The sequence below is a fragment of the Oryzias latipes genome, chromosome 3, assembly GCF_002234675.1.
Source record: "Oryzias latipes chromosome 3, ASM223467v1".
In the NCBI taxonomy this organism is placed as follows: domain Eukaryota; kingdom Metazoa; phylum Chordata; class Actinopteri; order Beloniformes; family Adrianichthyidae; genus Oryzias; species Oryzias latipes.
Window position 1 is genome coordinate 32,395,022 of NC_019861.2, and position 14,604 is coordinate 32,409,625.

At 43.3% G+C, this 14,604-nt stretch overlaps 1 protein-coding gene across 4 annotated transcripts in view; it reads left to right on the forward strand.

Annotated features, from left to right (window-relative positions):
- LOC101163560 (insulin-like growth factor 1 receptor) overlaps positions 1-13,678 on the forward strand; it is a 50,133-nt gene extending 36,455 nt beyond the window's left edge. For 2 of the 4 annotated variants that reach the window (XM_023953671.1, XM_023953672.1), the window contains 13 exons: positions 324-491; positions 1,596-1,803; positions 1,887-2,194; positions 2,290-2,423; positions 2,639-2,798; positions 2,884-2,983; positions 4,207-4,277; positions 4,354-4,583; positions 4,652-4,759; positions 5,101-5,263; positions 5,348-5,477; positions 5,572-5,706; positions 9,120-13,678. In XM_023953671.1, coding sequence (XP_023809439.1) covers positions 324-491; positions 1,596-1,803; positions 1,887-2,194; positions 2,290-2,423; positions 2,639-2,798; positions 2,884-2,983; positions 4,207-4,277; positions 4,354-4,583; positions 4,652-4,759; positions 5,101-5,263; positions 5,348-5,477; positions 5,572-5,706; positions 9,120-9,609 — 2,405 coding nt within the window. In that variant the 3' untranslated portion in view covers positions 9,610-13,678. The remainder of the gene's footprint in view (positions 1-323; positions 492-1,595; positions 1,804-1,886; positions 2,195-2,289; positions 2,424-2,638; positions 2,799-2,883; positions 2,984-4,206; positions 4,278-4,353; positions 4,584-4,651; positions 4,760-5,100; positions 5,264-5,347; positions 5,478-5,571; positions 5,707-9,119) is intronic. The other 2 variants (XR_002872994.1, XM_023953673.1) reach the window with 2 other exon arrangements.
- The last annotated feature ends 926 nt before the right edge of the window (positions 13,679-14,604 follow it).

The window sequence follows — 14,604 nt, forward strand, 5'->3', positions numbered from 1 at the left end:
TGACCCGGCCCTTTAATGAAGCTCGTTTTCCGGCCGTTTGGCTTCAACCTGGAAACGGCGGCTGCAGCACTTCAGACCTGAGATCCATGTGCGATGGCTCCTCCATGACAGTGTGATATCATTCCTGGCTTCCTCTCAAACACGCCATAAAAGAAGATAATGAGGAACACGCTTGGAAATAAACACAGCTGCACCAGAGAGGAGCCTTATTTACCTAAGCCATGCATGAAAAATAAATCCAGCTGCTGCGTGAAGATGTTCCTGCCACGGCCGTGGGGCCCTCCGCGTTCTAAACGCCTCCTGGGTTTCTCTGTCTCTTTCAGCACCCACCATGCCCCGGGACGTGCGGGCGTACTCCAACTCCTCCACCCAGCTGGTGGTCCGCTGGTTGCCCCCCGTCTCACCCAACGGGAACCGGACATACTACCTCATAAGGTGGCAACAACAGGCGGAGGACCGCGAGCTGTTCCAGCACAACTACTGCTCCAAAGGTATCCACTGTGACAGCGACACAAAATGGAACCGTTTTAGTCATTTTCTGGATATTCTAACAACCCCTGACGACCAGCTATGCAAACTTCTAAACCAGACATTTGGGGCTTTTCAGTGATCCTGAATGTGAAGGGGCGGGGCTCTGGGAGTTGTAGTTTTTATGGATTTGACTGGGCAAAAATGTTTTTTCTCTGATAGGAGGTTAAAAAATCCTGACAGACGTCGCCTGAGATTTTTCGACTCTTTTTATCCGTTGAGAGAGATTATGAATAAAGTTTTGTCTGTTTTTATAACCGTAACCGTAACTTTTATCCAGACTCTCCCCAACAATCAGGATGTGAACAGAGATCTCTTTTTTTTTTTTTTTTTTAATCATCGCCGTGTTACAAAGAGTGGTTCCGATTCAGAACCGCTTTATAAAAGTAGATAATCAGTCGCATCACCTGGATCGCCGTTATCGGGGCCCCACTCTGGAGCCAGGCCTGGGATTGGGGCTTACATGTGAGCGCCTGGTGGCTGGTTGGATCCAGAGCTCAAAAGGGGGCGGCCCCACCAGCCCGAACCCAGTCATAGAATGACCCCATTTCAAAATATCAAAATACATTTTCCAAAAATGAAATCTGTTCCTTTTCTTGGTTGAAAGTTGTTGTTGTTTTTCTTTTAGTTTTTATCAAGGAAGGAAAAAACTCTTTGACCTAAATATGTCATAAAAATATAACATTCATTTTCCTTCAGTATACTTAAAAACTTTATTCTGAAAGTTTCCAGATTGTTTTTCTTTGAACTCTGGTAGTAATTAGATTTTTGCAATTTGGCTTTTGAAATCTGTTCCAGTTTACATTATTTACTTGTTTCAAACACTTAAAAGCTTCAGCTGGTCTGTTCTTGGCAAACAGCTCAGATCTGCTTGGATAAAACAGACATAAAATGCTGCTGCTTTTCCCCATTTGTTCTCCACGAGAAGTAGAAACAGCCGTTGCCGTGGATACTTGAGCTTCCCAGCATCTCGCTTCATCTGACTGGGATTTGGTCGTCCGTGAGAACGGGCTCAGCGGTCCAGCTGCTGCTCTTCACTTCTCCTCCTCCTCCTCTTTCTCCTCCAGAGCTGAAGATCCCTGTGAGGATCGCTGCCAGAGGCGTCGGAGACCAAGAAGAGGAGACGAAACCCACCAAATCCGATACCGAGGGGGCAAATAAAGGCCCGTGCTGCCTCTGCCCCAAATCCCCAGAAGTCCTGGAGGCTGAAGCTGCTGACGCCTCCTACAGAAAAGTCTTTGAGAATTTCCTGCACAATTCTATCTTTACGCCAAGGTACCACGTTTCCTTTACTGAAGCCACAGGGGAAGAAATCCTTTCTTAAAGTTTCCATTTCTCTGTCGTTCTTGCACCTTTAGGCCGGCTGATCGGCGCCGAAGAGACGTCTTTGGTATCGCCAACTCCACATACGCGGGGCGCCACAAGTCCTTAAGCAACACCAGCGCCGACCCGCCTCCCCACACAGCCGGAAACAGCAGCGGCGCCGCCGAACCGGAGCCGGCCGACCAAGAGTACGAGTTCCTGGAGCAGTCCGTGACGGAGCGTGAGCTGCAGATCTCCGGCCTCCAGCCCTTCACCGTTTACCGCGTCGACGTTCACGCCTGCAACCGACAAGTCAAGGAGTGCAGCGCCGCCGAGTTTGTGTTCTCCAGAACCAAACCAGCCGGTCAGACCCGACAGAATCCTGTTCGCAGATTGACGTTCAGGAAAGTGGCTGACGATTATTTATTTATTTTCCCCCCCGCCCGTGTGGTTCTGCAGAAAAGGCCGATGACGTACCAGGCCCGGTGACCTGGGAGGGCCACAAAGACTGGGTGTTTCTGCGCTGGCCTGAGCCGTCCCATCCCAACGGGCTTATCCTCCTCTACGAGATCAAGTACAAACTGGCTGCAGAGGTAAGAGAGATGCAAAGAACCTTAAAAAACATGATGCCACAACGCAGAACCAGACAACAGGATCGTCCTGATGGACTCTCTGCAGCTGCAGGGACTGATTATTACTGGATCGTAAAGCAAAATGGGACACTGTCCCAAACTGCAAAACTCCAAATTAAAAGCAGCAGAATCTTTCAGCTGATCTGCTCTTGTGTCTTCTTCTCTGTGCGACTCAGAGCGAGAAACACGAGTGCGTGTCCAGACAGCTCTACCAGACCCAGCAGGGCGTTCGGCTGACCAACCTCAGTCCAGGAAACTATTCAGTCAGAGTGAGAGCCACGTCACTGGCCGGCAACGGCTCCTGGACGCCACCGCTGGACTTCTACGTGGCAGAAAGTGAGACACGCACACGTTCACGCCTCATCTGCAAAAAAGAAGAAAAAAAAACCCTCGCCTACAGACTAACCGTTTGTCCCAACAGGATACGAAAGCGCGCTGTACGCCATGGTCTTCGTTCCCATCATCATCGTCATCCTGATCAGCTGCATGGTCGTCATGTTGGTCGCCCTCAACAGGAAAAGGTGCGTGATCAAGCGTGTTTTCTGTGTTCCAACCCAACTGTGAGAATTAAGGATGTTTACAAACGAACCCTTTAACACCAGAGATGTCGCCAGCGACCCTTAAATAACACACACGCTTTGACATGGCGTAACCCTTCCCCCGTTAAGTGAGCAACGTGAGTCGGCGCTGAAAAAAAGCGTATTTTCATAACGGCTTTGCTCCGATATGCAACACATTACTGACGTAATAACAATAATAGCTGATTTACATTCATTGTGTAAACACTTCACTAGTGTAGCATTGTATGTCGGCACAAACCCGCTTTTATCCGCTTCAGAATGCAAGGGAACTGCGTTTATTGCACAAACGGTTACAGAGTCACTGGAATCGAAAGAATGTGAACACTGGAGTTGAGCTCCGGTGTTAAAATGTTACAAAACTGAACTCCTTCACAGCTTGATGTGAACTTAAAAACCCTACCTTCACCTCAGCATCTCCAGCAGCTGAAGTAGTTTTCTTCTCACACTTTCAGTCCTTTTGGATACAACCAAAGGTAGTGCTAGAACCCAACTTGCAACCCTCCAATCGGAGGTCGACCGTTGCACCTCTGGCCCCACAGCTGCAAACCCACAAAAGTGTATCAGTAGAAACTCCTGCTGTAAATGGATTTTTTCAATTTTTCGTTCCAAAACCTGTCGTTGCTGTGTGATCTACCACCACTTTAGATCATAAAACCAAAGCAAGGTCGCCGTGCGCTAGATCCAGGTTCATCTTTCTGGGTTTTTTTTTACACAGCACATTGTGTCCTGATTGGCTGTAGACCTTGTCAATCAATCTCTTTGCCGTGTCTCCTGTACAGAAAGGGTTCAGTTTGTCAAATCTACATAAATCTTTATTTTTATTCTATAAAACTGTACTTATTAATCAATGAAAGTTTGAACTTTGAGACTTTAAACGCAAGACAAAAGTAGGAAAATGTCTGTCGAAGAAAAGTGTACAAAGTGTGTAGTGAGGAGTTTTACGGCCTTAAAACTTCTGTAGTCCCCTTTGGTGGATTACAGATGTTTTATCGCAGGTAAGTTTAGAACATACCCGCCACAATAAACAGGGGACCACTGTGATTCAGGGTAAACTTGTGAAAGTGTAAACAAAAATGTTTACATTTTTCTGCGTCTCTTAGATGCTAAAATGTGATTTTTTTTTTTTTTTTTTTTTTTTTTTTCCTTTGATGCCTTTTCAAAAGGAACAGCGACCGGCTTGGAAACGGAGTCCTGTACGCCTCGGTGAACCCGGAGTACTTCAGCGCTGCGGAAAGTGAGTGGCTTCCACTCGCGGGACGCCGTCCCTCTTGATCCACGTTAACTTCAGAATGAATGTTTTTCCTGCGCAGTGTACGTACCAGACGAGTGGGAGGTGGCGCGCGAGAAGATCACCCTGTGCCGGGAGCTGGGTCAGGGGTCGTTCGGCATGGTGTACGAGGGCGTGGCCAAAGGCGTGGTCAAAGACGAACCGGAGACCAAGGTCGCCGTCAAGACGGTTAACGAGTCGGCCAGCATGCGGGAGAGGATCGAGTTCCTCAACGAGGCGTCGGTCATGAAGGAGTTCAACTGTCACCATGTGGTAGGTTTGGGCCCAGTCCGCCACTTCCTGTCCAGCCTCTTCCTGCAGTCATGGTGCGTTCTCCGCAGGTTCGACTCCTGGGTGTGGTCTCCCAGGGCCAGCCCACCCTGGTCATCATGGAGCTGATGACGAGAGGAGACCTGAAGAGTTACCTGCGCTCGCTGCGACCTAAAGAGGTTTGTCACGGTCGGCGTGCAGCCGCACAAAAAACGAATCCTTTTGAGTCCTGAAGGTGAACCGAAAACTAAAGCGGGAGCAGCAAAAGAGATGGTTCTGATGAAACCAAACCATCAGTCAAGATCTCACACCTGTCTGATGTTCCAATCCTGACTGGATTAGGATTATCTGCAGGTTTTATTTGTTATATAAGCTTAAAAGCTCTGAGGTTCACATTTCTGCTGGATGGGTTTATGAACTCGCTAAAATACTTTATTTATTTATTTTTTTTACAAAAACCAAAATGTTCTAGCAGTATATTCAGCAATAAGAGCTCCTCGTTCCTCGCCTGTTTCCACAGCAACAGTGGTCCAGCCTGTCTCTTCCTCCTCTGAAGAAGATGCTTCAGATGGCGGGGCAGATCGCTGACGGCATGGCGTACCTCAACTCCAACAAGTTTGTCCACCGAGACCTGGCAGCCAGGAACTGCATGGTGGCCGAAGACTTTACCGTTAAAATCGGAGGTGAGGACACGAGCTAAATCCACGACCCGGCATCGTTATTTATGAGACAAAATAAAAAACAACAACCTTTTTGTGTCCGAGCAGACTTTGGCATGACCAGAGACATCTATGAGACGGATTACTACCGTAAAGGGGGCAAAGGTTTGCTCCCCGTCCGCTGGATGTCGCCCGAGTCTCTGAAGGACGGCGTCTTCACCACCAACTCCGATGTCTGGTGAGCGGCCGGGTGGCCTCCTTCTTTCCCCCCGCGTCGTTTCCAATGACGTCCCGTGAGTGCGGACATGAACATGTCTCCTCCCACCCTGCAGGTCGTTTGGAGTTGTGTTGTGGGAGATCGCCACCCTGGCAGAGCAGCCGTACCAGGGTCTGTCCAACGAGCAAGTGCTCCGCTTTGTCATGGAGGGGGGGCTGCTGGAAAAGCCGCAGAACTGTCCCGACATGCTGTAAGAAAACCACACGCGCAGACTCACCGTCCCCGCCCCCCAGCTAGCTTGAGAGAGCGACAAACTCACATCTTTGAGGGATCGATGTGAAATAGAAGTGGAACGATTCATTTTAACTGTTCAAGTCATATCATAGTTTGTGGTTTACGATACGATTCCTAGTCCATTCTTTTCATTTGGAAACTCTTTTCTAATAGTAGAGTTCGATTCCATGGAACTCTTGCCTCAGATCCATCTGGTTGCATCTTAAAAATCAATACATGGATGAATCAGTTCATCATGAAAGTTCTGATAAAGTCCACTTTGTGGAGGAACTTGCAGCTTGAAGTTCATGTTTTTAAAAACCCCAACTCCTCAGCTGTCATGACTGAGCCCTTCTTCCTCTAAAACCGTGTCAGAGCAGAAGCTGCTGCTACGACTTCTGAACATCCAAGTGTGTAGGTTGTTATAAAAAGAAGACTTTTGGCCTGAAACTGACACGTTAAACATGTTTTTACACTCTGATGACGTTCACACAAAAACCAACCACAACATATCAGTTTTTTCGTCTCTATAAACTTTAGCTCAACTCTTAACAATTGCTTATTTGATGATTTATGAAAAATCTTTTTAAAACAGACCAGGGGCCTCATTTATAAACGTTGCGTACGCACAAAAGAAGGCGTACGCCACTCTCTATGCAATAATTGAGATTTATAAAAAGCAAACTTGACGGGAAAATGTGCGGTCCTTCACGCAAGCTCTGACCAAGGCGTACGCACAAAAACGGGTGAAATGAGAAACGGCGACGCCGTCGGCAGATGGAAGAAACACGTGAAAGTGAAAATGACAATACTGCCTCTCAGAAATAACATGAAGACTTCACAAAGCAAGTCTTACAATTAACAGCCTACACGAACACGTTTGATCGATCAGCAGTGAATCAAATAAAAGAAAATCAAACGAAAATTACAACAGAAATTCAAATGAACACATATTTGCAAAAAGAAAAGTGAAATATTTTCTGCAATATTGGCATGTTGTGCAATTCATCTTCATAAATAATATAGTTAACAGAACGAAATAATGTACCAAACTGACATTCCCGTCAATGTGTCCGTATGGCGGAGCAAACATAGGTGCAATCAGACAGACAGATGGATGGATAGAGAGAGATGCATTAATTGTCCACTGGGGAAAGTTGTTTTCATAGTAAAATATTTCTTCATAAGCCATGGAATTATGGTATTCATGCATATGCCTTTTAGTTTGTTTTATTTTTGATAAAACCATGTATGGCGTATGTCTCAACCATTCAGAAAGCAACAAGAAATTACATTTGCGCTGATCAATTTCCCATTTCCACGTCGATTATTACCGACATCTGTAGCTTGTCAGATGTAATTAAATGGATGGAAATAAAATGCCCCATCACAATGCGTAATGACGCACAATGGCTGATCTTGCGCTCTTAGAAGATGTGGCAAATGGAAGAATTCGGAGAGAACGCATCTTTAGACAACAAGATTTGCTGGCAAACGAGGACGAGTGGCTTATGAACCGGTTCCGACTTCCTCGAGCCGTCCTGTTGGACCTCCGCGGGCTTTTGGGGGTCAGCGTCCCCCTGCGCCTCAGTCACCACTTCACTTAAGGGATTCCCCAATTATTGCCGCCAGTCTGTCATCAAGAGGGGTCAGCTCCGGTGCCCCCCCCGGTGGCAGACACACTCTGGCGATGCAGCGCCAGACGTTTTTTTTCCTCGACTTTGATGTCCGACCATTTCTTTTTTATTTCGGCCACGGTTCGAGGTTGTGAGGCTACAGCATTAACGGCGTTTGCCACTCACGTGCCTTTTTGGCATTAGTAAGGCCACACTGTGCCCTCCAAACAACATTTTTCTCCTCTTTCCCACCTCGCCAACGATAACTTCTGCTTCACATTGACTGAAGTTACGTTTTTTTCATTTCCTCTCGGTGTTTGCCATGGTTTCGCAATCAATGAATATTCATTTGTGGGCGTTTCACGGACTATTTATGGGCAACTATAGGCGTGTCATTAGGCCACAAAAGCTGCGCTGCATTTAGAATTGGTTGTGATTTATTATGGGAAAGATGTGTAGGATGTGCGTGCGCACGGTTTTATAACTCCGAATATTTCTGTGCTTACGCACGTCCTATGTTTCATCCGTACGCCACTTCTGACGCAAATCCTACGCAAAATTTTATAAATGAGGCCCCTGGACTGTAAAAAAGTAGCAGACTTTTTCATTTTTAACACTTTTAAAGGAACACAGAAGGGAATTCTCTGAGTGGTTCATGAGTAGGGTTCTGTACCAAAACTCCAAAACCAATTTGGTACCAGTACCAACATATACGGTCCTACCAGTACCGTATTACAACGCAGATTTTGGTGCTTTATGTTGTTTTGCTGAACAATTCTAGTCAATGGTTTTACCTTTCCTGTGATTGTGGGCGGGCTCATGGGGGGAATTAGGCGGAGCTTCGGTCAAAAAACCAACGGCGAAACGAGTTCAAGTTTTGGCTGTACTTTATAGCAAACGGTTGTAATTCAGGAGATTTCTGAAGTTCCTGGTCAGTACCAAACGAAATCCAAATGGTACCCAGTCCTGTTCACGAGGAAGCTCTGCAAATGTCCTTGAGATGTTTTGATAACACCGGCTAAATGAGGTTTTTTATTTCTACCTGTCATCGTTTATTCAAAGCAGCAGGAAAGGGTTTATAAATAAAAAATCACACAAGATTGAGTTTAGCTATGAACAAATCCTCAATATTCCAGAAAAACAGTTTTAAAGATTTGTTTTCTTCTGTTATGGTAATTGTCTTTACCACCACAAACTGTTTTGCCAGTCACTAAAATAGAAGTCTGGTTTCTGTAAAAAAGTGTCTGTGGATGTAAGAATAACCCCTTTGAATGTCGCTGCTTTGCAACATACCAAGTCCAGGGCTCCTCTGAACATGGAAGAATATTTTTAAAGAAAATATCCTATTTGTCCCTAATCTAAATATTTCTGTCTCTTTGTCATTAAATGTTTATTTAGCACCAAAGAAAGCAAGAAATGTCGAGCAAAAATGAAATTAGCTTTGAGCTCAATTCAGTCCAGATCACTGTTATACATATATATAGTTTATAAATGTAAAAAAAATGTCTGCAATGAATTAAGCTGAATCTTTCAATTCTTGAAAACGTCGCTAATTGTGTTTAGTTTTAGAGCTAATAAAGTTTTTTTGATTTGAATAAAATGTAAATAGATGCTGCTTTGGTCCGATTGGCTTGTTGCACTCGGGTTTGATGTAACAAAGACGATTCTTTTAGAAGGGAAATCCCAGTTCTTCTGGAGGACGTGTTGTTTCCACACTGACCTTCATGTTTGTTTGTTTGTTTGTTTGTTTGTTTGTTTGTTTGTTTGTGTGCAGGTTCGAGCTGATGCGAATGTGCTGGCAGTACAATCCTAAAATGCGTCCGTCCTTCGTGGAAATCATCGGCAGCGTAAAGGACGAGCTCGACCCGTCTTTCAAAGAGGTCAGCTTCTATTACAGCGCCGACAACAAGCCCGCCGAGGCCTCGCAGCTCCACCCTGACAAGGTGGAGGCCCCAGAGGACGCCCCAGAGGACCCCCAGACCCCCCAGCAGACGCCTCCATCGCCCAGCTCGGAGGTCCTGCCAGCCTCCCCGCTGGCCCAAAGCTCTCTTTCATCGCCGTGCACGTCGAGCACGGTCACGGACAAGCAGCCCCCGGGCCAGCAGGCGGCCAATGGGCTCTCGGGGGCGGGCCTTCCGGCGGCGTCGGCCGGCTCGAGCGTCACACTTCGGCCTTCTCTGGACGAACTGCCTCCGTATGCTCACATGAACGGAGGGCGCAAAAACGAGCGTGCCATGCCACTCCCACAATCCTCAGCCTGCTGATCCCCCACTCCCTCCTGTCAGACTGCAACACCCCCCCCACACACACACACACACACACACACACCATCACCACCGGAAGAGCCCAAGTCTCCATGGGTAAAAATTCACAGCGAGAGCTTCTTCATCAGATAGATTTGGAAGAGGAGTCCACGTTCTGCTGTTGCTCCAAACATTTCCTCTTTAGTGTCACTTCCTGCCAGCAGCTGGTGGTGGTTAACGTCGCCGCCGCCGCCGCCGCTGCCGCCGCCGCTGCTGCCGCTGCTGCTACTGGGTGGGAAAACCAAAAATCTCAACAGAAACTGCAAAAGGATAAAACTCCAGCTTTTTCTTCATGGCTTAACTTGTTTTATAAGAAAAAGAAACTGTTGTTTATTACGTTTTGTACTTGTTTCCAAATACCTTAACAGAAATCGTGGGCCTTTAAAAAAGAAGCGTGGGTTCACTTTTGGGTCGGGCATTACAGAAAAAAAGCATATCTAAATGAAGAAGAAGCGCTACCGTCAGTCTGGCTGTTCCGCGCCGTGGGTTCGGCGCCACGTCGGCAGCCACTTCCTGTCCAACAACCCTGGGGAGGAACAGCCAGCTCTGCCAAATTAATTGCCAAAATTTCTACTGTTTTCAGATTCTCTTTCACTCTCCAGCGTTTTCGGAATAGAAACCCACAAAAGCACTTTCATCTGCCAATTTCCACCAGTCTGCAATCAAGGAGGGGGGGGGGAGCGTTTTTTTTTTTTTTGTTTATCCAACCCCTCCGTGTTACAACCTGCAGCTTTTTCCATCTGATCATTTCAGCCACGCCTCGGCGCAGACTGCCGCTCGGTCGCAGGCACGCCGCCGAGCGCAGCGGATTCACAAAAGTACTTTATCAAAACGAGAACTCCAGCGAGGAGGACCTCCACCGCCGCCGTTCTCTTCAGAGACACACAAAACAGGTATTTTTTTAAAAACTTGTCCATACTCTTCAAAAGTCACAGCGTCTACATGTGGGCGGAGCATTTACGTACACGAGAGTTGTTTGTCACTTTTCTAAGTTTTATACAGTTGAAGATTTTCATCATCTTACAGAAAGAAGCTGCTATTCTGTATTTCTCTTGTGGTTGTAATATAGTCTATATCTCTCTCTCTATATATATATATATATTAAAAAAGTAAAGACGACTCCTTCAGGTTGGATTCAGAACATTTCCACTGCGGTTCGTTTTCTAATGCTCGTCGTTGTGTGAAGTGGATCTGAGCTGGTTTGGTTTCAGAAAGGTACGACAATTTTGCCTTATTATTTGGAGCGCCAGTAACTTCCCAGCATCTGGTTAAGAGACGTTGATGAAGCCGGTGGCCGACAATGCCCGTCTTTTTTGTGTTTGTTCTTTATTTGGGGAGGGGGCTTTGACATCAAATTTGTTTTAGGGTTGGACAAGACCTCATCCATCTGTTTGGACCCTTTAGTCCCAGCCAAATCTCAGGTCAAATAGAGAAATTAAAGTCGTTTTTGCTCTTTTTTTTCTTTTCAGATTGGGGGGTATTTAACTCATCCTGATTCCATTGTTGGTTATTTTTCTATTTCAATTGAGCTATCACTGATCAAATGTGAAGTTTGTCACCACAGTGTCTCCAACCTTTTTCATCGGTTCTGCCACCAACTATGTATGTATGGAACCCAAACACTGACAAAAAGTAGAAATTGGAATCTCAATTTATTCCATTAGTTAATTTTTCTATTAATTAACATAATCATGCAGTATCCTCTCTGTGACGGCTTACATTTGTTCCTGTATTAGATTTTCTTCCTAGCTTTTAGCTAGCCGCCTAGCTAATTTAAGCTAACTTTAGCCATAAAAAAGACACCATCACATCCGAACTCTTGTAGTGTATTGCAAACTGTCATGGCTGCATTTATATAAATTAGATCGCTTCCTAACATATGGCATATATACCAGCAAAGCTTCCTTTACGTGTCCATGAGAGTTTTTACTAGCTGGAAAAGGCTAATGACAACTGCTAGCTAGCTCAAAACTAATAAGAAAACTTTATCAATTGTAATTTATTTTTGTTAACAAATCCATAAAAATACTTGCCTTTAAATTAAATTAAGATCATAAGACAACTCGATTTTATAGAAAACATTTGTGGGGGGACTCGTAGCTAACCACTTAGAAGGCTAACTGGCTAAAACTGCAGTTTTTTGTTTTTATACATCAAACCATTATTAAAGTTAAAATATGTGTTGTATACTTTGACAGTACATTATTTTTCAATACTTCTAATTGTAAAAATAAACTAATCTGGTAAGAAAAAAATGGTTATGCTAAAAAAGCTACAAAGGTCATTGTTGTTTTGTTTTCTTAAGCTAAAAAATGTCACCATATTACCGTAGATTGTTTTGTAAAACATAAAATAGTTTATTACTTTAAAGACAAACAGGAACAATGTGACTTAAATTTCAAAATGATGGAAACTGTTTGGATATGAAATAACGAAGAGTAAATTGAGCGTTTAGTCCTTAAATTGATTGTTTAGATTCTGATTTTTGACCCTTTTACTACTTTTTGTCAGTTTGAGTGTTCTATAGCTTCCAATGTTGGTTTTCTAAAGAGTTTTTTCTTTTGTCGGTATAGTAAAGTATTAATGTTTGTTCAAAATTAATTTGGAAAATTAAGATTTCCTGAAAGAAAATAAATCACTGGTGGGACAAACTTCAAAGGAAGATCAAAGAACTGTGTGTACGTTTTATTAGGACTTCAGTTGATCAAATTTAACTTCAAACCGGTCAGAGAGGACCACATCAGTGAGATTTATTCACATTAAAAGGGTACATTGAAGATTCCCAGGCTTGGTGTTTGTTCACTATTTATTTTATTTTTTTATTTAATTTTCTTGAGAAGTGTAAATCACTGTACAAAAATCCCTTTTCCCTGAATTAATTTTTTACAATTCTTTTTTTTTTTTTTTTTTTTTTTGGTTAATTTGAGAGAAACTATACGTTGTTATTCCTTCAACCATCCATCTACCTCACAGGTTTGGTTTTTTTTTTCAAACTCTTTCTGAGTTGAAAGAACATCTCATCTGTTGTGCGGCTGTTTGGACAATCTGATTGGGTGTTGGTTGTTTTACACGGTCAAATTCAAACCACAAACCTTTCTGGGATGGGGTGGGAGGAGGGGCTCAGAAACATGGTTTCAAGAACTCATCTATTTCAGGATTTTCCTGATTGCATTCTTTTTTTTTTCCAGACTTTTCTAAAACTACAGTGAACATGGAGACAATGACCAAAAGCTGTAACTGTCGGTTTTTGGATTAATGGACCAAAATCTGCATCTTTGGAGCTCTTAATTGGATAATTGTCTAGAAAGCGCGTTAGAATCAATTACCCATCGCCACCATGTGTCACTTTCCAGAGGCTTGAGTCACATGATATTTACAAACTACTAACAGACGTTCATTTGCGGGGTCATTTATTATGAATGATGGTAATCAAAGCAACAACTTCCTGCTTGTTTATCTGAACTTTTTGTTTTTTCACCACCAGAACGAAACATTTCTGACTGTTCACTGTTAGCTGAGGTTTGTTTACTGCAGTTCCAGTTCCTGTAATGAGCCTTCATGTCTTAACACAACAGTTGTTGGATGAGGAATTCTGAGTTCAACATAGCAGACCTTTCCTGGGGTTTGGGTGGGTATTTCAGTGTTTGTGGTCTGATTTTTGCCTCATTTACCACTGAAACACCCGTTAGAGCCGTCAATAAGAACATGAACGCTTTGGTTTTTCACTTTTTCTACTTTTTTTTTTAAGTTTCTTTTTTTTTGTTCGTTATATTGACGGTCAATATTTTTTGAAATGTATAAATAATTCATAGCCTTCCAAGTCTTACATTTCTGTTGAAATGATGTTAGGCTGAGGTTTCATTTTGATTTTTTTTTTCTCTTTTGTACATGCTGTTGTAAGATTTTTCCTGTTATGAATACATACTGAGAAACCAGGAAAAATGACTGGCTGAAAGAGAAGAGAATGTCTATTTCTCTTTGTTTCTTTTTTCTACACAGATTTAAGATGAATAAAAATGTATGCAAACTATTGCACTCTCTTTATTTCTGCTAAGAGGCAATGAAAAGAATTACATTAAAGAAACTCGAATCATGTCATTTAGCATTTTATTTGCATTTTATTAGCAATCAACTAAATAATTATTTATGTGGAAACTATAAAGTAACTGTTACGTTGCTACACATGCTCTTATGTTTGGGGCATTTTTTTTATACACAAACGAGATACAGAGCCATTAAATGGAAGAAATACATTAAAAAAAAGTCTGACAGAATATTTTCTGCTGTTGATTAAAAGTGCTAAAATGTAATGTCAGACATAAAAAAAAAATTAAAATAAATTTAAAATTTTATAAAATATTAACCGTTTCTCATTTTGAAAACTTGATCAATTTTAAAATATTTTCACCAAATTGCTTAAAATCAACAATTAAATCAAACTTTATAAGAAAAAAAGGCTTCTTGTGCCTTGGCGCTACTCGAAGCGCTTTAACATGTAAAACAAAACAAAAACAATACAATCAAAACCCAACCCACCCCTTTCCACTCCCCTTCTTTAACACCCATGACCCCACACGCAATGAATATGGATAAAAGGAACTTCTGAATGAAACTTCAGGCTTGACTCTGCTGTGAGGAAACGGTATTTGGGAATCTCTTCATACCAGGAGCCAGCCTGGCTGTAGGAACATGGCCACAGTGTCCATCCAGACCGGGGCAGCAACGGGGTCCACTTCACAGCCGTGAGGCTGCAATGTTAAACCCCAGCTGCCCCAGCAAGGGCAACAACCACCGACCTAGCCGGCAAGTCCTGGCAGAAAAGATCCCCACAAGAAACACTGGGGCTAAATTCAGAAGAATACATCAAATGTTTTTAAAATACATTAGAATAAAATAAAATACTTAAAATAATATTTAGTAAAACTAATAGAATAAATAAGCAGATAAGATCATCAA